General features: G+C 39.5%; 2 protein-coding genes across 2 annotated transcripts; one reads left to right on the top strand and one right to left on the bottom strand.

The window, feature by feature from the left end:
- Nucleotides 1–570: 570 nt before the first annotated feature.
- LOC137137545 (butyrophilin subfamily 3 member A2-like) lies at nucleotides 571–17,993 on the bottom strand. The gene is made up of 11 exons (XM_067523986.1): nucleotides 17,901–17,993; nucleotides 11,550–11,646; nucleotides 10,962–11,303; nucleotides 10,033–10,320; nucleotides 9,819–9,935; nucleotides 9,464–9,567; nucleotides 8,867–8,911; nucleotides 3,515–3,589; nucleotides 3,261–3,347; nucleotides 2,159–2,233; nucleotides 571–1,550 (listed from the first exon to the last, which is right to left on the bottom strand). The coding sequence occupies exons 2-11, from the start codon at nucleotides 11,626–11,628 to the stop codon at nucleotides 1,488–1,490; spliced, it is 1,275 nt and encodes a 424-aa protein (XP_067380087.1). The 5' UTR covers nucleotides 11,629–11,646; nucleotides 17,901–17,993; the 3' UTR covers nucleotides 571–1,487.
- LOC137137563 (uncharacterized) lies at nucleotides 15,642–16,985 on the top strand. Its single transcript, XM_067524015.1, has 2 exons — nucleotides 15,642–16,210; nucleotides 16,410–16,985. Exons 1-2 carry the CDS (start codon nucleotides 15,697–15,699, stop codon nucleotides 16,793–16,795), a joined length of 900 nt encoding a protein of 299 aa, XP_067380116.1. The 5' UTR covers nucleotides 15,642–15,696; the 3' UTR covers nucleotides 16,796–16,985.
- Nucleotides 17,994–19,141: the final 1,148 nt, after the last annotated feature.

Genomic DNA, 19,141 nt, shown 5'->3' with positions numbered 1-19,141 from the left:
TTGTGATAGTATGTGGTTCTTGCGCATATTAGAACTTATCACCCTTCTTTTTAAAATCCTCAAATCTTAATATGACCGGTAGCTTGTTGTTGACTATAATTTTCTCAGTCACCTAACTGTTCACCCTAGATGGCTGTAGAAGGTTTTTAAAAACCCGTCTAGAGCCTTAGTGTAACAGTAGTTTGATGGTTTCACTGTCTAATTGATGCATTTACTTAGCAGGAAGATGGACTCCATCAGATAAAAAGCCTGGTCAGGAAAATAAACATTATTCCATTATCTATGTTGTATTGTTTTTGTTAAATTCACTGAGCAAATGCAAGTTTGCAACCGTAACAAAAGTCAAAGGCAGTGGCTCTTGTATCCTTAATAAATCCCCAATAAATCTGGGGATTTGCCAGAACAAAGCAGCTCAGTCTGTAGTGGATCATATTTCCTCTTTGACCCTCTGGCACAACAATACTTGAACTATCTCTCTGTTCAGAAAGCAGTGATACTTCAGTTTAATGACACAGAGCAGTGAATACTTATGTACATGTGATTTGTTTCTGTGCACGGCTGTGGATGGGGATGGGATGTTGGGGGTTTGGTGTCCTGCCCAGGGACACTTTGACATGTAGTCATGAAGAGCGGGTCACAAACCTCTGCCTACCTCTCAGTAGGCAGCCACTCTACCACCTGAGCCACTGCCGCCCTTCACTGTATATTATTGAATAGTAATAAACCAACAATAATAAAATCTAACTAAAATATTTTAGAAACATCGACCAGCAATTACAAAAAAACATTAAATACAAAGGACAATGATGGCAAAGTCTCTCATGTTCATTCTTTGATCATTCAGAATGAAATGCTTGAGTTCTGTGTGATCAATGGACACACTGTAGACAGTAGACAGTAAGTTACAGGTGAAGATACAAACCAACCTGTAAAACGCTGAATTATTCTCCAAATTTGAGGGAAATATTTGTGAAATTAAATAAATCAACCAAATAAATCAACATAAAAATTAACAGTGGAATTTTGGATTTATTTTGTCAGAAGCTTCACATTTGTTTCTGACGGCATCAAAATGACTTGTGTATTATCTGATATCCATGACATTGTTTTCTGGGATTACAGTGCAGTTTCATTTACAATGCATAGAACCTATGGATAGAACATTTCTTCATTGTCATTTCTTTATCAGTAGTAGTTGTCTTTGTCACTGTGTTTGATCACGTTGGACCTCTGCTGATGATGGTGACATGCTGTTTGTTCAGTCCACTGTGCAGAGTGCAGATTCCAAACATCACAGCAGCCTGTGGACTTTGGTGCAATCGTTGTATTTCATCCAACTCACTTTTGGTTACTGAGTGTATCACTTCAATTTATCAAAGAAATTTGTTGTACACGGTGCATTATGTTATCTGTAAAAGCAAAATCAGTTTTGCAGGTTACTGACATGGTGCTTGTTGTGTCAGTCTTTCCCCTATTGTGTCCAGTGTCTAAGCTCTGATTCTGCTCATTCTGGCCGCTGAAGTTCTTTCACTTGACGTTGGCTCCTCCAACTGAGGGGGACAAACACAGAGACATTTATTTATATTAAGCTAATTAACATAGAATTGTACACACAGCTTCCACAGATGTGACATGTTTTATGTTTAAAGGTCATGTGTCACACATGAAATGAGCTACATTATTGCACCTTTAGTGATACAAGGTCTTATAACTGGGGCTGTACCCTGCTGTACCATATTTTCAAGGTTTCTACTTATAAACTGACTACTTATATCCTCATAAAGTAGAATTCACGCCAGAGCTGCTGTATTGGATTGTATTAAATTATACACGTGGTCATAATGTTATGCTTGATCGGTGTATTTCATTGCTTTTTACTGAACTCAGTCAACTGCATTATTGATTTGATAATTAAAATAGCACAGTTTCATATCCCAAAAATCCCCTTAAAAACACTGTCTACTGAAATTGAAATTGTATAACTGAATAAATGGTAGACATGTAGCTCTTTGGCCGTCAAAGGGTGAACATTTGTTAATCTTACTAGTGTGGACATAACACATTTACACAATGTTTAACAACACAAACTCAATTACTAGTTATCTCACATATGACACTAGTTAAAAAGTCAAAGACCTAAAGAACCTAAAAATCAAACCTGTGTATTATTGTTCACCAGGTCCTTCTGCTGTTTTTTCTCTTCTTCCCCAAGCTCATTTTTTTCATCTGAGACCTGAACAAACAGTGAAGAGATAAAAAAAGAAACTTTGAATGTTTTAAAGTGTATATACAGTCTACTGTATATTACATGAATATCTGGAGTAAAGTCTCTTTGTATTTCACTGGAAGATTTGAAGAAAACTGCTCATAATAAGTTAAAATGTGAGTGAAGCCTCCCCTCCAATAGAATTATGTCATTATTTTATACTGTTTATGCAATTAAATCAACTCACAACTTAACCTGAATATTTACAAAACTTTGTTGTTTTTGTTCTCTACATAAAAACATAACCTGTTTATTTTATATCAGCAAAGACAGAAAACAAACTGGATTCAAAAATAAGAATTTATATGTAAAAAAAAAAAAAGAAGAAAAAAAAAAAAGACTATTAGACTAAGTTAAAATAATAATGTGGACGTGTTGACAGTTAATAGAAATGAGTCAAACAACTTTTGAACATATCAGTATAATCTTCTCTTCCATCATATTTCTTATGAAAATATCAGATCTTGCAGTTCAACATCTAGTTTCTGACTCCAGTGGTGTTCATGTTATTTCTGCTTGTGTTTAGACTCAGTTAGTTTTGGTTAGAGACAGACTGAGGTTTAGACTAATAGACAGAAATGTAACTCTCACCTCACACACTTCAGGCTCATTATTGTTGAGACACAGATACCAGATAAAGATAAGATGGAGATCTTTCTTTAACCAAAGTGATTTTCTTTCCCAACAACACACAGAACTTTGGGGTCTAGTGAGACAGTTCTGCACTTAGTGAACTTACTGTATATTTCATGAATGACTGATTGAATTCTCATGTTTGATTGAGGAAAACTCATTATGTAATTGTAATGGAAATATTTGTCTTCATACCATGATATAAGCAAATTGCCAGTATCATTTCTCAGTAGATTTGGGTATAAACAAAGACAACAAATAACATTCATTCAGTGCCTCAGATTTGCGCTAACAACTTATAGTTACATGAATATTTATATACAAAAAAGAGAGATGCCAAGAACAAACTGCAAACATTAACCTTCTTGTTCTTGTCTTCGAGCTCTTTTTTTAGTGCGTCCTCAGTTTTCTTCCCCCTCTGCTTTTCATCATGGAGTTGGTTCTCCCACTGTCAAAAACATGGAAATAAAGGGAGACATCGTGTTTCATCAAGTACATTTATGTGAGGATATATTTCTACTTCTGATTGGGTCAAACACAACAACTTGTGTTTTATGCAGATGATAATAAAGAGAGGTGACCAGACAGATAATTGATTTATGAGGAAATATGAACCTTCTTCTCCTTGTCCTCGAGCTCCTTCTGGAGATTGTCCTCTCTCTTCTTCCCACTCTGGTTCTCATCCTGGAGCTGCTGGTCCAACGGACAGAAAGAGACGAGAGATGTCTGAATACATTTCTATTTCTGAATGAATTGATCATCATATTGTCAGAAACAGTTTTGCAGCCAAGTGTAAAGCAGCTGGAATGAGAATCAGGATCATGTACAGGAATGAGGGTAAAATGGAGCATGTGATGAAGGAGCTGAGCCACAAATTGTAAACATGTATGAAAGTTTCTAAGTTACTACTAGCAGAAGTGATGAAAACATCACCCTTATGTTTGTAACTGTGATGGAAAATCAAGCATGTATAGTTTTAATGCTTATGATTAGTTTAGCTGTACTGATGGAATGTGTTCATTATGCTTGTGCAGCATGTTTTATGGGATGTTGTGACACTTGGTTTTGATATCTATGTTTTTGTTCTGAGGAATGTGCCTGTCGAGGTGAACAAGGTCAGCTATGTGGCTGACTAACCACACGAAGTCATCTCCAGGTGGCACCAAGTTCTTCTGTGCTTAACATATGTTGTAAAAGTTAGCATTAAAGTGAAACGTTGGTGGCAGAAGCCTGGGGGGGTAAAGAGTATTCTACTCAGCAGCAGGAGAATATAAAATCATGTTAGACATGTTAACACATTAGAACTGCACTGGATGGAGACGAGACTGTTGATGCTCTTCTCTCTTGCAAGAAAATAAAGACGTCCTGGATGTGGAACCTTCTTTAGTGATTACGTTTGAGGTGTCTGTTACCAGTTTGTTTTTTTTTTTTTGTCCTTTTATATTATCCCGTGAGCCAGGGCCTACAGATACTTCGACACTTCGACATGTAGCTGGGACCACGAATTGAACCACTGACCCTGTGGTCTGTGGATGACTCTTACCAACTAAGCTACAGCCACCAGAGGTGTATGTTGCCAGTAATTGTCAAATTTTGTAGTAACTCAATCATATAACTTTGTAGAGATCGGTTTTCATTTTGACATGGAAATGTTTTTTCTTTATATTTTGGTCAAAAAAGCCAAATTAAAATCAGTCACTGTTCCAAAAAAGTCCAAAAATTTGTTATTGGTCTGTGTCACGGCACATCAGGTGATGAGACAGACAGCTGTGCTGGTTAAAAGTCCCCTCAGTCTCCCATGTCCGGTCTCTTGTTACCATTTACAAAACAATGAAAATCATGGATGTGATGATATTGCAGCGTGACAACACACAAATGATATGACTGTAGCTTATTAATTGTTCTCTTTGAGACAGATTACCTGGCTGAAGTACACAAAAAATAAATTTGTTACATTCTGTTTCCCTGTTGGGGATAATTCAGAGTCATGAATAGGTTAAACCAAACATTCTGTCAGGACTTCACTTCCTTCAAGTCTTTTATTTTGCAGCCACTTCCTGTTCCCAGCTCACACCTCCAGCTTGGCCACTCCCCTGCCTTTTTAAACCCAGCTCTCCCCTCTGTTCTCCATCACATCATCATCGCCCTGACTTCTGGTTTCCATGTCTCATGGTATCTGGACCCTGACTCTGGTTATTTGGACTCTTAGTCTGAGGTTTGGTGACTGTACTCTTTATTTTGTCCCTGTTCGTGTGCATGTTTGAGTGTTTAGATTTGTCATTTGTATTATATCTGCTTAGTCAGTGAACCTTTAGTTTTTGTTTTTCTCTGTTCACATGGGTTTGTATTCACTCTCCCTTTCCTTAGTTAGCTGCAGCAGTCATTCTGGCCCTGTCTTGTGTTTAGTTGTAACCTGTGTAGTGTATTTTCATTGCAATTTATTTTATAACCCCCAATCAGCATTTTTCTCCTTTTCTCATGATTTTTAGTTCACCCTTTTTTGATATCTTGTGTTTGTTAATAAGTCAGTTTAGACATCACACTCCTTTCTCTTTGCTTTACCAGTCTCGTCTCCACCACTTAGTCCTCTTCTCTGCCTCTGTCCTCCTTATCTTCCTCACCACCAGCATCATTTTACACACCACCATCCTGTGTTGTCTGGCTACACTCTCCCCTACCAACACTTTACAGTCACTGATCTCTTTCAGATTACAACGTCTACACAAGATGTCGTCCACCTGAGAGCTTCTACCTCCGCTCTTGTACGTCACCCTATGTTCCTGCCTCTTCTGGAAGAAACTGTTCACTACAGCCATTTCCATCCTCTTTGCAAAGTCTAACACCATCTGTTCTTCTGCGTTCCTGTCCTGAAGACCAAACCTGCCCATCACATTCTCATCACCTCTGTTCCCTTCACCTACATGCCCATTGAAATCTGCACCAATCACCACTCTCTCACCTCTAGAGATGCTCTGCATCACTTCATCTAACTCACTCCAGAATTTCTCCTTCTCTTCTAACTCACATCCTACCTGTGGGCCATAACCACTCACAACATTGAACATCACGCCTTCAATTTCCAGATTCAGACTCATCAACCTGTCTGATACTCTTTTCACCTCTAGAACATTCCTCACCAACTCCTCTTTCAGTATAACTCCTACTCCATTTCTCTTCCTATCTGACCCATGGTAGAACAACTTGAACCCTGCTCCTATGTAAGCTTTGAGTCTTGCTACCTTTCCATCTGGTCTCTGCATCATGTCAACCAACTCTCTAACCTTCCCTGTCATAGTCCCAACATTCAAAGTCCCTACTGTCAGTCCTACACTCTTGGCTTTCCTCTTCTCTGTCTGCCTTCTAACACGTCTTCCTCCTCTCCTTCTTTGACCAACAGTAGCCTAATTCTAATTTGGTCAACAGCACCAGTGGCGGTCGTTGTTAACCTGGGCCTCGACCGATCCAATATGGAAGTCAGATTCTGTGTGGAAATCATAATTTGCATGTTTAGTTTGGCATGTGTTTTACATCGGATGCTCTTCCTGGCAAAACCCTCTGTATTGATCCAGACTAAGGACTTGCACAAGAAGACACTGGCTTGTGTCTCTTTTCTCAAATCCAGTTATTATATTATCTCCATCAACTTCTTGTCAACTGACTCCTTGTTCTCCGTCAACTATCAGACAGACAGACGGATTTTAATCATTCAGCAAAGAACTTACAATGTATTTTTGTATTTGCAGTAAGTCTCTAAAAGTACATATTTGATTTTGTACTGCTACTAATGAGGAATAAGTGTGGGGGCATCGTATAATAGTCATTACTCATAATCACAAAAATGAAATTAAAGAAATACTTCTGTTTCAACAGGATATTATAAGTATGTCTCCATGTCAGGAGCTACATTATCCAAAGTAGAGATACATGGTGAATTTAAATGTTGCACAAAGTTATTAACATGTAAGAAAGTTTCTACTAGAAAATGTAGTGATGAAACCATCAACCTCGTGTTTATAACTCATTTAGATTATTTTGCATCAACTTCTTGTCAAATTACTCTTTATTCTCCCTCAACTATCAGACAGATGGATTTTAATCATTCAGCAAAGATTTACAATATATTCTTGTATTTCAATTAAGCCTCTAAAATGACACATTTGTCATTTTAGAAACACATTTTTCTTACTAATTAAGAGTAATGACTATAAGATGCCCCAACACTTATGTCATTACTATTAATTAGTAAGAAAAATGTGATGAAAACATCAACCTCATGTTTATACCTCATTTAGATTATTTTGCAAAGATTAGTTTTCACTTTAAATTGAACACATAAAAATAACTGGATCATGGGTAGAAACTAAGCTAAAATGAGTAAGAATTTCTAAACAATCAGCTTCAGGTAATCAGGTAAAAAACTCTTTAAAGTTTGTTGTTACCATTTACAAAATAAAATCAAACTGTAAACTATGGTTGTGACAACTTTGTGCTGTGACACCACACTGATTAAATCAGACGCTTAATAAATTACACAAATAACACAAATGATTCGACTGCAGCTTATTAATTGTTCTCTGGGAGACAGCTTACCTGCCTGAAGTACAGAAAATAAAATGTTACATTCCATCTCCTTATCAGGGGAAAGTTCAAATGTATAAATGGTAATTTGTGCCCTGAACATTACACAGCAACACTCTGCTGCAAGTTGTCCATAAACTAATATAAAATATTCCAACACTTCAGTACAATGAAATTTGTCTTGTTACTTTTAGTTAAACTAAACATTCAGTAACTTTTTAAAGGAGGGTTCAGAAAAAGTGCAGCTGTGAGACATTTAAAGATGGACTGAAGACAAAAGAGGCTTTTATTTTAGTATTTTGTCCAGTGTGTAACTATGACTTTTATTTTGGTTTCTGTATTTGCCCCTGCACTACTCCCCCTCATCAGCTGAGGCTCTGGTCCCTTTTGGTTTTCCAGCTGTTCCACATCATCCAACATCACGTGCATCATCTGCATTTAGCGCAGTCTTGTTTTTTTCAGCAGAATTACTTTATTATCAGTGTTAGTCCAGATAGTTTTTATCTTGTTAGTTTTCCTTTAGTTTAGTGACTTTTTTTATATTTCCTACTTAGTGAGCACTTTGTGTTGGAATAATTAGCTTTCTTGTATTAGAATATTTTGTGTATTCATTTAGTATTTTCTCCTTGGGTTTATCTTTAGGTTTGGTTCATAATGGTGTAGTTCTATCTTTGTTATGTTTAGTTATTGTTTGTGATTCATGTTCTCTGTAATGTGCTTAGAGTAACTGTACTGAGCACTTTTGTTAATAATCTTGTCTTCATTAATTGCACTCTGAACTATAATCTACCTACACTGACTGAAAACATACAACATATAGTAGAGAACTAAAGTTGTCGTCTATTAGTTGCATAACAAATTCTATCTTTTACATTTTCAATAAGAAATAGTTTAATAAGATGCTCTGAGTAAAAATAAACAGTTTTAAAAAGTAATATGTAGTAATTTGGACATCATAGTGTATTTTTATAGTGTCTTAAAACATAAATACAGATATAAACTGGTGTCTACAGAGAAATTATTTTGTATAAAAACCTCCTGTTTCGTAGTTTCCAGCTCATTATTCAGTCTTTGAGCTTCCATCCTACTTCATTTCTCCTCATGGAACCTTTTTATGGAGACGACTGGCAACTTAAACAGAGACAAATCAGATTTTTAGTTTATATTTTAACAATTGATAACTCTGATCTACTCCAGTGTTAAACCTCTGCAGTTCCATTAATTCCTCTTTAACCATATTAGTATCAGACTTCACTCTCACTATCAGTGTTTTTCAGTGCTGCACATTTCTGTGTGTAGAACTTGATCTTGTTGTGTTACTTTGCTGAACATCTATTTTCTATTTGACTAAACTGTTGAGTTCATACCATGTGGTTTTCTATCACTTACCAAAGAGGAGGAGGACCGGGATGCAGCAGCTTGGTGTCTTCCCATCTGGGAAGACAGAGACAAATGAAGAGAGACATTATCTGAACTATTCCATCATTTAACTTTAAAGGTTCCCTGTAGAATTTTAACTCTCCAGCACCATTTTCTTTGAGTGGGTCCCTAATTTGACCCCCATGCAAACTAAAATCAGTTTCCTGTTGCTTCTGTTGCACCTGAAGATCCACAGACCTCTGATTCTTTAACTGAGACATGCAGCAGAAAGATGGAGGTAAAAGTGACAAATTAAATGAGAATCCTAACTGGCTCCATGGTTCCATGTCCACTGATCTGGTAAATCATTTGTATAATCTCTGCAAATATTTAGAGCAAGTGCAACAGCAGCCTGGAAACAGGTGAAAGTAAAATAAGTTACAAGAACATTCTGCAAACTGACACCTGTGTCTTGGTCCTACTGGTCTTAAATGTGGGGTCTTTGTTCTTTGCTCCACTCTTCAATCATTAGCTGTTAGTTCTTCTGGAAACACAGATCTTCTTTCTAACTGTGAAAGTTTTGTACTTGTTCAAATGCTTTATTTGTGCTGTTTGGTCAGTCATTACCTGCTTTGTCTCGTTTTGACTGTCTTCAGTCAAAAGCTCAGTTTCAGCGTTATCATTATTTTGGTCCTCAGGCTCAACTTCATCCATCTGGTTTCTCTTGGACACTGTGTAAAAATAAAGGCAGTAAAATTATAGTTAAAAAAAAAACATCTGATCACTCTTTAGGGAGCTATTACAAAATAAAATATCTTATATAACATGTCTAAAATATAAAATGGGCCATAAAATGAGGCATTTTACATTTTTACTGATTGCATATATAATATAGCACATTTGAGTTTATGTCATAATTTATAAAATAAAGACTCAATATAAAGATAATTCACTTTTTCTGTGTGATGAGTTTCTGACTTACTGTTTTTCTTCCACAGGAGAAGTAAAAGTAAAACACTCAACATGATGGAAACAGCCAAACTAACAGCCAAACCCACTGTGGTAGCAGAAGACCTGGACTGGACCTTAAAGAAATCATCTAAAATAGTAAAACAGAATATTAATGGCAGTTACTGCAAATACATTCAGAAATATAAAACTATTAACACAGCATGAATTTGAAAACTCATATTAACCTAGAAAATGTATGTGTGTCTCTCTGGTCTGGTTGATGTTGTTCTGTTGGACTCTACAGGTGAATCTGTTTCCGTGTCTCTTGTCCACAGTGACTCTGCTGCTGACAGTATAGAGGTCATCAGGACCTCTGACTGTCTCTGTAGGTCCAGCAGAGAGGACGTTTCCCTCACCATCCAACCACAACACCTCAGGCTCTGGATACCAGCCTTTAGACTCACACTGTAAAACCACCCCATTGGTGGATTTATCAAGTCCTGCTAAACGGATTCCAGGTGAGGAAACAGAACCTGAGGCAAAGAACAAAGAACATTTTAAACTGAATCATTAAAAAAGTTGTACAAATAAAAGGTTGTAGTTGGACACAGTTCAGCACAGGCACAGCATTACTACCTTAAAAAAAAAAAAAATCACTTTTGATTGACTGTTTGTTTTTTTGAAATATGCAGTTTCAAAACAGCTGAAGAGTTACAAGTTGTATCTAAAGTTTTTGGACTGTCAATTTTTTTTTTTTTTCATTTGCTCAAAAACTATGGATGAAAAATGTTTTTCACCTACACTGATCCATTTGCAGCAATAGGCACTGCCCCTGATTAAATGATAAATTATGGATTAAATCACGTATTTGTCTGCTCTAATAAAAGATGCCTATATTGGCATTTTTGGTAATTTACTTAATAATCTACATCAGCAACTTTGCAATTGCTGGGAGCAAGACCTGCGTGTCTCGCTCAGAGACACACCTGGTGGGTAGGCTGGGATTTAATCCTGCTGTATTGTGCTACCTGATAGCTGATCATGTTTAACATGTAGTTGGGGTCACAACATCTGTTTTAAGATTTTGTGAGAACTCAGCAGTTACAATAGATTTACAAAATAAATCTCTCTGGTGCACTGTGTTCTTTTACACATCCAGTGTGTGTCCACCTACCAACAACCAGCTCAATGACAGATTCTTCGTTCCTGTCTGGAATGTAGCATCTGTATTTCCCCTCATCAGCAAGTTTCACGTTGGAGAGCTTCAGTGAAATGTTTCCACGCTTCAGTTCATCAGTGAACAGTGATGTTCTTCCTTTGTAGGACGGATTTTTCATATCGTCATAATCCTGACCAGCATACCACAAGTAGACAAATCTGGGCTTCAGGTCAGACCTCGTCCACTCCAACGTCTTTGTAGCAACATCCACAGCAGGTTCAAGGTGACATGGTAAAATGACATCATCACCAACTTTTGCCACCACAGGCTGAGGTGAACCAATTAACCGAGAATGACCTGAAAAGAAAACTCATGAAAATTCATGAATATACACTGTGTGCTGTAAGAACCACAGTGAACATGTCCCTGAAAAGTCATGGTGAGAATTATGGTAATAGAAATATTTACATTTTAAATTATGCAGTGCTAGTCAGTGCTTTTTTTTTTTTTTTCAAAATCAAAGATTTTGCACAGAAACATAAGAATAATGTACTTAATGCAAATTTTTATTTTATTCTTTTATATTAAAAATATTTAAGTTACCTCTACAGAAGGGTAATAGAAGGTGAACATCCAAAACACTGATGGTTACGATTGTGGAATGAATGCATAGTTGATCCATGGGATAAAGTATTTTGCTCTGAAAATGAAGTAAATACACAAACAGATGTAAATTATTGCACTGTTAACAAATAAAGTTTACTTAAAAATATCTAAGTTAGAAGTTAATCTGCATTTGTTTGGAACACAGAACATTGAGCACTTTTTCCTTAACAAGCAATCATGTTGATTTTGGTCCGTTTAAATAAAACTGCCTCCCCAGTGGTCAGAGCCATCGCCCACTGCTCATTACCTGGATCCGGTGCGTTTAGTGAATCAGAAGCTAGATACCAATTCACATTGTCTTCGCCAGCTTGAACCTCATTGGAGAGATGGTATCTACCAGCTTCTGATTCACTGGATACATCTGACCCAGTTAATCAGTAGGCAGGAGACCTTGACAACCAGGACTGAGGCCACTGTGCAAGATGAGGATGTGAACCAAAAACATCCACTAAGGTTCATAATCTCAAGGTCATTTTCCAACATAAAAACCACACAGATGATACATACAGCCATACAGAAGATCTCTTAGTAGATTTGCAGTTTTAAACTTTAAAACTGAGTTCTAAACTAATTTTCTACAGGTCATGTCACACTACTCCAAGCAAATTTAGAAAAAACAAATTAGGTCCCAATCCAAATTAAGAAAAATGGAAAATAAAGGAATTAGGTAAGTTTGAAAAATATATATAAATACATATCTGAAACTCATAGGGGGCCTGGTTAGTGGTAGAGCATTTGTTTGGGATGCAGAAGGCAGCGGCTTCGAATACCACCTCACCAGGTGTGGCCCCCAGTCACCCAGCCATCAAGGGCAACCTTGGTGCTGGTCCCTAGCCCGGACAAAAATAGGAGGGTGGCGGCAGGAAGGGCATCCGGGGTAAAAGCTCAGGCCAAATCAACCTGCGGAACACATTCCGCTTTCGCGACCCCTGAAGGGACAAGCTGAAAGCCGTTGATCTTGATATTTGAAACTCATAATAGAGCACACGCAGAATAACTAGTGAAATGCTTTAATTAAGTAGACTTTACTAGCAAAAATATTTGTTACATATGGAAATGTAAGTAGTAAATACAAAGACTAGTCTTGCTTGAAAGACATAATCTGATGCAAAATGTTAAGTTACCTCAAAGTGTTTTTGTCTTTTCAGTAGGTTTGTATACAAACATATTGTAGCGCCCCATAGCTTATGGGAGCTAACTGTGGGAAGCGGCAAAGCGGAAGCTAAGGCTAACCCTAACTGACGTAGCTAACTAAACTAAACAGCTAGCATGGCTGCAAGCAGGCTAATGCGAGAGCAGTTTTGTCCAATATGGCAGGCAGAAGGGAGAGCACTTATAACCCATACACCACTCGACTCCAAGGCCGCCAGCGCCGGTGATCGGACGGTCGAGCAGATCCGAACACTTTCCGAACGAGGTCCGAACACAGATGCGAACGCTCCGAACAACGGGGCAAAATAGCCAATCAATTCCTAACAAACGGGGCAAAAGAGCCAATCAATTCCTAACAGAAGGTCGCCCGTTGATTGGATGTTACTCGGCCAGAGGGAGGGTCACAGATCTCACAACGGCCAAGCTTCGACAAGTTGCGCCTTTTCTAAATCAAAAATTTATCACCAATTTCCTGGAGGTTACAGGTAAGTTTGTCAATTAAAGAGATATTTTTACCTTATGTATTACAGTGAGTAAAGTGAGTGAAAACCTCGGTAGTGTAGCTGTCATTTCTACGTTACATTGGTTAACGTAGTTCACTAGTTACGATATTGTTAGATATTTTCTGTATGAGTGGAGATTAAATTGTGGTTAGAGTATTTGTTGGGTTTCATTGTTAAAGCAGAGCTCGCTTCTAAATGCACTTGCACTAGCTTTACCTCTAACATTACACTGCTAAAGGCCATGGGGTGAATTGTGGGACATCTTGGCAACATCACAGTGAAATTTACCTCTCTGACATAAATTCTACTTTTACAAGGTTATACTACTGGAGATTGTATTAAGAGATGGTTTTTGGTGGTCACAGAGCTTCAGTATGTTAAATATCCTGGCTGGTGTTACAAGTGACAACAATTATTTGTTTTTTCTTTGCTAACAACATTCTGCAGCTGTTTTCTGCAGCTATGGCTAAAACAGGGAAGTCCAACTCCTACTGGATGGACATCCTCTTGCCCAGGGCAAGTACCATTTCACTACTGGCAAAAAACCTGGTAGCAAGAAATGGAAAGAGGCCCTGGAGCTAATGATGCTGATGCTGATATTGATGCTTGCCCATTGCAGAGCCAGAAGATGATGGTGGACCTTTTTAGCAGACAGATCGTTTGTTTTGTGGGTTTCATAAGGTAGGTAAATTATGAGTTATCAAGGTGTTATTATCATGCATATCACCATATCATATAGCAGAATGTTTTATGCGCCATATCCGTTTTTATGTATGCACATTTCTAAATAAAACTCATTTGAGAATCATGAATTAAATAGTTTTTTACAAGTAGTTTGACCCTTATGGACTTACTACTTCTTCCCCCGCCCTCAGTCAGCAGAACAAGTAAGGACGGAGGCAGGAACAAATTCAGAGAGAGGCAGCTCAGAGGCATCCCAGTCAGGCACAGCTGTCAGGGGGGCAGGGACATCACAAGTAGCACAGGGATTGGAATGTTCAATGTGTAGTAAGGTTGTGGATGCAGAAAGATTCTCAGAGCACCTTTCTGACAACCACGCTGAGGAGAGATGTGATAGCTGTGGGGCCAAGGTTAAGGGCACTATAGGGCTGATTTAGCACATTGAGATTCAACATTATGGGTCCCTATTGGCTTCACAGTCTCCTAGTGTCACTCAATCTCCACGAATGAAACCCTGCTGACCTCACTGACCTCATCACCACATTCACCATCTCCACAGCTAATATCAAGTCCACTTCCTGCTCCATCTCCACAGCTAAAAAAGAGTTACACACACTGCACCATCTCCACAGCTAACAACAGTTTCACAGCCTGCGCATTCTCTACACACCCCTCCAATATTTAGCTGCACCCTGGCACAGCACAGTTTAACATTGACACCAGTTCTACAGCCCCCATCACCGCTTCCCCTTCAACAGGCTTGCATTGATTGGGAAGGTTTTCTTCCCAGTCAATTCAAAAGAGTTCTCCAGCCAGCAGATTGGGGGTGGATAACCAAATGTCTATATGAGCCAACACGGCAACTGAGGCAGAAAATTCAGGCCAACTGGTTTTCCTCCTCTGCAGCCCAAGCCGTCTCCTCCTGATCCTGGTTGGTACTACCGACAGAGGATGTTCATCTGGGCACGTGGGGGGCATGTGGGGGATTCCTTTGAAATGTCCACAGTGTAGCCGGAAAATGCACCATTCTGGAATCTATCCAAAGGTGAGGGAGGTGATCGACATGGACAGCCGCTACTACCTAGTGGGAGGGGACTATCCACCTTGCAGCACTTGCAAGCTACCTGTATGCCCATGGAGCCAGGACATCCTTGTCCAACTGGATGTGGCACACAGAAGCCTGTTTCCAGCAGTATTAACTACACAACTAGCTCTAGACAGGAAATGTGTGACCTTCCTTAAACCAAGGACCAGTGCCAACAGTTCGTCCTACGTCCACTCAGCTTTAGAGGAACTGCACAGTGAAGAGTGGCACGACAGACCCTCCAGTACCTCTCTGAGTGTGAGCTTCATTTGAAGAAGAAGGCTATCATTCCATCTGCAACTGCAGGTGATTATCGTCCTCCTCCGCCATTCAGGCATCTTCCACTTGCCCAGTGGTTTGAAACCATCTGCAGGGCTGGAGGAGCTGTGCCAGGGTATCGTTAAGCGGTACGAGGATGCTGGGGAGCCTGATCCAGAGGTGATTTATGTTGACCGTGACTACTGCAGTCAGTTAGGTGCGTTATTGGTCTATGGTATTACCAACAATGTCATTTAATTTTATTACCCAAAAGTCTGTGATTACAAATTTCATAACGAAATTAATTCCTAATTTCCAGCATTTTTTGTTTATCACAGGTGTGCCTCCGGTGCTGAGGCTCTTTAGGCCATGGAAGTCTGTGGTAAGACTGGACATCTTCCACTTCATGCGAAGATTCAACTGCAGCCTTACCACAGAGCACCACCCTCTCTATGGTACTTTTTGTTCTAAGCTTTCTTCCTGTATTTTTAAGTGGGATCAGGAGGAAGTGGAACAGCTGAAGGAGGCCAAGAAAGGGGAGTGGAAAAGGAGCCATAGTAGACATGTTCCCACTGAGGCACAGATCATGTCCAGCATCAGCTCAGGTGAACTGGCAAAGCACTGCAGACGGAGGACGCACAGTGTTGAGAAGATCCGGGCCATGATTTCAGGGCTCCTGGAATCAGTGTGGGAGCTGACTGACACCACAGGGCTTCGTCTGGTGAACCCAGACAGCATGGCCCATGTATGGGAAGTGCAGCAGAAGCACCTGGAGTGCATTCAGGACCCCACGGGTGTAGAATTATACACAAAGACAGGGACACTCCAGAAGGGTGGAAAAGAACTCGATGTCCTTAAGTGTGGCAGAGGGTCGTCCTCACTAGAGAGTTTTCATCGCCATAAGTGTGCCTTCATTCCAGGTAAATTCCAAATATGAACTTGCAGTATGTCTGTTAAATATCATTGTTGTTAAATATTGTTTGAAATTAATTTTTTATTCCTTACGTGTCTCCTTACAAAACAGAGACATGTAAGGAATAAAAAAAAAACTCTAAAGCAATTCAGTAATTCTCACTTTGTAAATGAATATTAACTAAACTTGTGCATTTTGTTTTTTAGGCTGGAGGTGTAATGCAATACACACACAGATGTATATGTTGGAGGGGGCATCAAGGTGGAACATGAGCCGGGGAAAGGAAGAAGTGGTTGTGGTGGGGTCAACCCTCAGGACTTTTGATGTTTGTTTGATGTCTCACCTAAACAGCATGAGCCAGCGAGTCCTTGGTTGTCCTCTTATTCCAGAATTCACCCCTCCTGGGAGACCTACTGGTAAGATGGCACTCTCCCTCCCTCTGTACGTTATGTTTATGTGTATGGTTTGTGTCGCATCGCTGTGGAGTATTTGTTGGCCCAGTCCAATAGAGGCGACTTACTTATTCCACATGACAGTGGTGAAATGCCCCAAGTGCCCCTGGAACAGCTTGAGGAGGATGAGGGTCCAATAGCCAGAACTGTATGCCAGGCAGCTGACCTAGGGCCTCCTGACTCCACAAGTCATATGGAGGCCCAGGTGACCAGTCAGGATGATAATACAGGACCAACGTCTGTGCATGAGGAGATCAGCGAGGAAGAGCAGGAAGATGATGATGACACTGCAGTTCCCTGCACATCAGGCCAGGTACTGTTGCTGTCATCTTTAATTTTCTCAAAAATATCATTACTCATGTGATTACCAAAAAGTACTCACTTTAATTGTGAATGTTTCTATCTGATTTTACTATCACTTTTTAGATTACCCACTGCGATTCTAGGGGTGTCTTGGGATGGGAGGTTGTAGATGACCTAGCAGCCTACCTAGCTGGACTGAATAGAACAATCACTGCCTTATCAACAGAAGAGGAGGCCAACATAGTCCGCCTTTACACAGCTCTCCATCCCATGGACAAGGCACCTAGAAAATATAGCCAAAAGGCTAGGAAGAAGACCTTACCAGGACCTTGGAGAGCATCCAGGAAGCGAAGTGGTTCTGCTCCTGGACAGCAAGCAGCGGAGAGGTGATTTCATGCAATTTGCAGTTATTTTGATTAAATACATTGGTAACTGTTTTGTAAAGTACTAGTCCCTTATTTGGATCTTTCCTAGTTTATCCTAACACAAATCATGCACAGTAAACACTTTAAACACATAGAATTATTAACATGGCTTTACCCATAATCCCCCGGGCTCATTTTGCCAGCCCCCAAACTAACCCACTAGCCAGGCCGTTACGATATACATTTATTAAAAGCAGCGTTCCATAAGATAAAAAAATCCACAGCTGTGGCACCTTCGCTGTCGTTAAGTTGCGCATAGGGTTGCAGCCGTAAAGGTGGGCTTTGCTTTATGTATTATGTATAGAAACATCATTTTTAGCAGACAGACTAACTGACTTTCTCATCGTCTCCTAAAAGTCACGTTTTTACAACTACACTGCAAAGCGATTACGTCCATCAGAGGAAGGTTTTTACAACCACGTTACTTTTTCCACAAACATAATGATAAAACGTTAACGTGCAACGTAAATGACGACTGACATATGTACAAACATTGAACATATTCATAAAATATTACCAGACAGCGAGTTTCTCTCCGACCAAATCTCCGATCTTGCAGCGCAGCATCCACTTGGACTGTAACTGGGATGGGAGACGACGTGACGTTTTGACGCGATTAAATCATGCGCCTGCTTAAAGGTGTCCCATCGCGTCTGTTATTAAAAACTGTGCAGTAGCAGTCACAACAAAACAGTGCTATCTGTGTAAATGCAAGTCAGACAAAACTGTGGTTTTTTAAAATAAAGTTTGCAACAACAAGAATAACACTAAACCTTTTCTTAGTCAGTAGGTGACTGCTGCCTTGACTTGGCTCTATTTCCATCAAATTCGAATGATTTTAACACATTTATTTTGGATCAACAAAACAAAAGCCATGCAGAGCCTCTTTTCTCTCTGACCCCTCATTGTGCATCTAAGACTCTAAACAAAAGTAAACCAACAAGTAAAAACAGGCACAAATTACAACAGGTCTTTATTAGAACTGTTTTTAAAAGGGAGTTTTTTAAACTCTGGCTCCAGTATTTGCTTCAATACATGAGAGAAATCTTACAGGAAGAGAAAGTTCTCAACTACATTATACTTCATCTGTATTTCAGTCTGATGCTCAGTCAGCAGCAAGACAACATGGAGGCTACAGCTTTCTGCTTCAGACTGAGTCAGTGTTAAGAAATAGAGGATAAGACAAACAAGTCCACCAGTCCACCTAAAACTGCAACTTCTCTCTGTGTTGCCTTGATCTTCGTCTCCAATCTGCAATTACAATCAGTTATTTAGTAGATGCTTTTATCCAAAGCGACTTAACTAAGCAGCAGACATTAGGGACAACTTGGGGGTTCATTGTCTTACCCAGGGACACTTCGACGTGTAGCAAAAAGGATTGAACCACTGACTCTGTGTTTCATGGATAACTGCTAAAGCCATCACCAATCTCCTTCTCCATGGAGCTTCTTATGGCTCATGTTTGACCTATATCCAAGCATCTCAAGGAAGACGTTTGCTGTGCTGTATATCAGATTGTTTTCCTCAATGAGAGGATTGTTCTTAGTGCTGCATATTCATCATCTAGTAGACTTTCACAAGGGAACTTCACCTTGTCCGGGTAAATGGCCACAGAGGTTTCAGTCTTAGTCATAACCTTCAATCTCAGGTCAGCTGCTCTTGCATTAAGCTCATCCAGGCTTGTTACTGGGACTTTGAACCAAATCTCCGATTGTCTGGGTGGTGATGATACTCCCACCCTGACCTGTCCTCCTGGCT

Source organism: Channa argus, chromosome 12 (genome assembly GCF_033026475.1).
Source record: "Channa argus isolate prfri chromosome 12, Channa argus male v1.0, whole genome shotgun sequence".
NCBI classification, from domain to species: Eukaryota; Metazoa; Chordata; class Actinopteri; order Anabantiformes; family Channidae; genus Channa; species Channa argus.
This window is presented reverse-complemented; position numbering and strand designations above follow the sequence as displayed.

What these genes read in the sequence shown, in the direction of transcription:
- LOC137137545 (XM_067523986.1), bottom strand. Translation starts at nt 11,628, where the DNA reads ATGGATCAACTATGCATTCATTCCACAATCGTAACCATCAGTGTTTTG. An exon ending in TCTATTACCCTTCTGTAGAG is followed by an intron (nt 11,304 to 11,549) that starts GTAACTTAAATA and finishes TTTTCTTTTCAG; the next exon opens with GTCATTCTCGGTTAATTGGT. An exon ending in TGTCATTGAGCTGGTTGTTG is followed by an intron (nt 10,321 to 10,961) that starts GTAGGTGGACAC and finishes TCTTTGCCTCAG; the next exon opens with GTTCTGTTTCCTCACCTGGA.
- LOC137137563 (XM_067524015.1), top strand. Translation starts at nt 15,697, where the DNA reads ATGCGAAGATTCAACTGCAGCCTTACCACAGAGCACCACCCTCTCTAT. An exon ending in TAAGTGTGCCTTCATTCCAG is followed by an intron (nt 16,211 to 16,409) that starts GTAAATTCCAAA and finishes TTTGTTTTTTAG; the next exon opens with GCTGGAGGTGTAATGCAATA.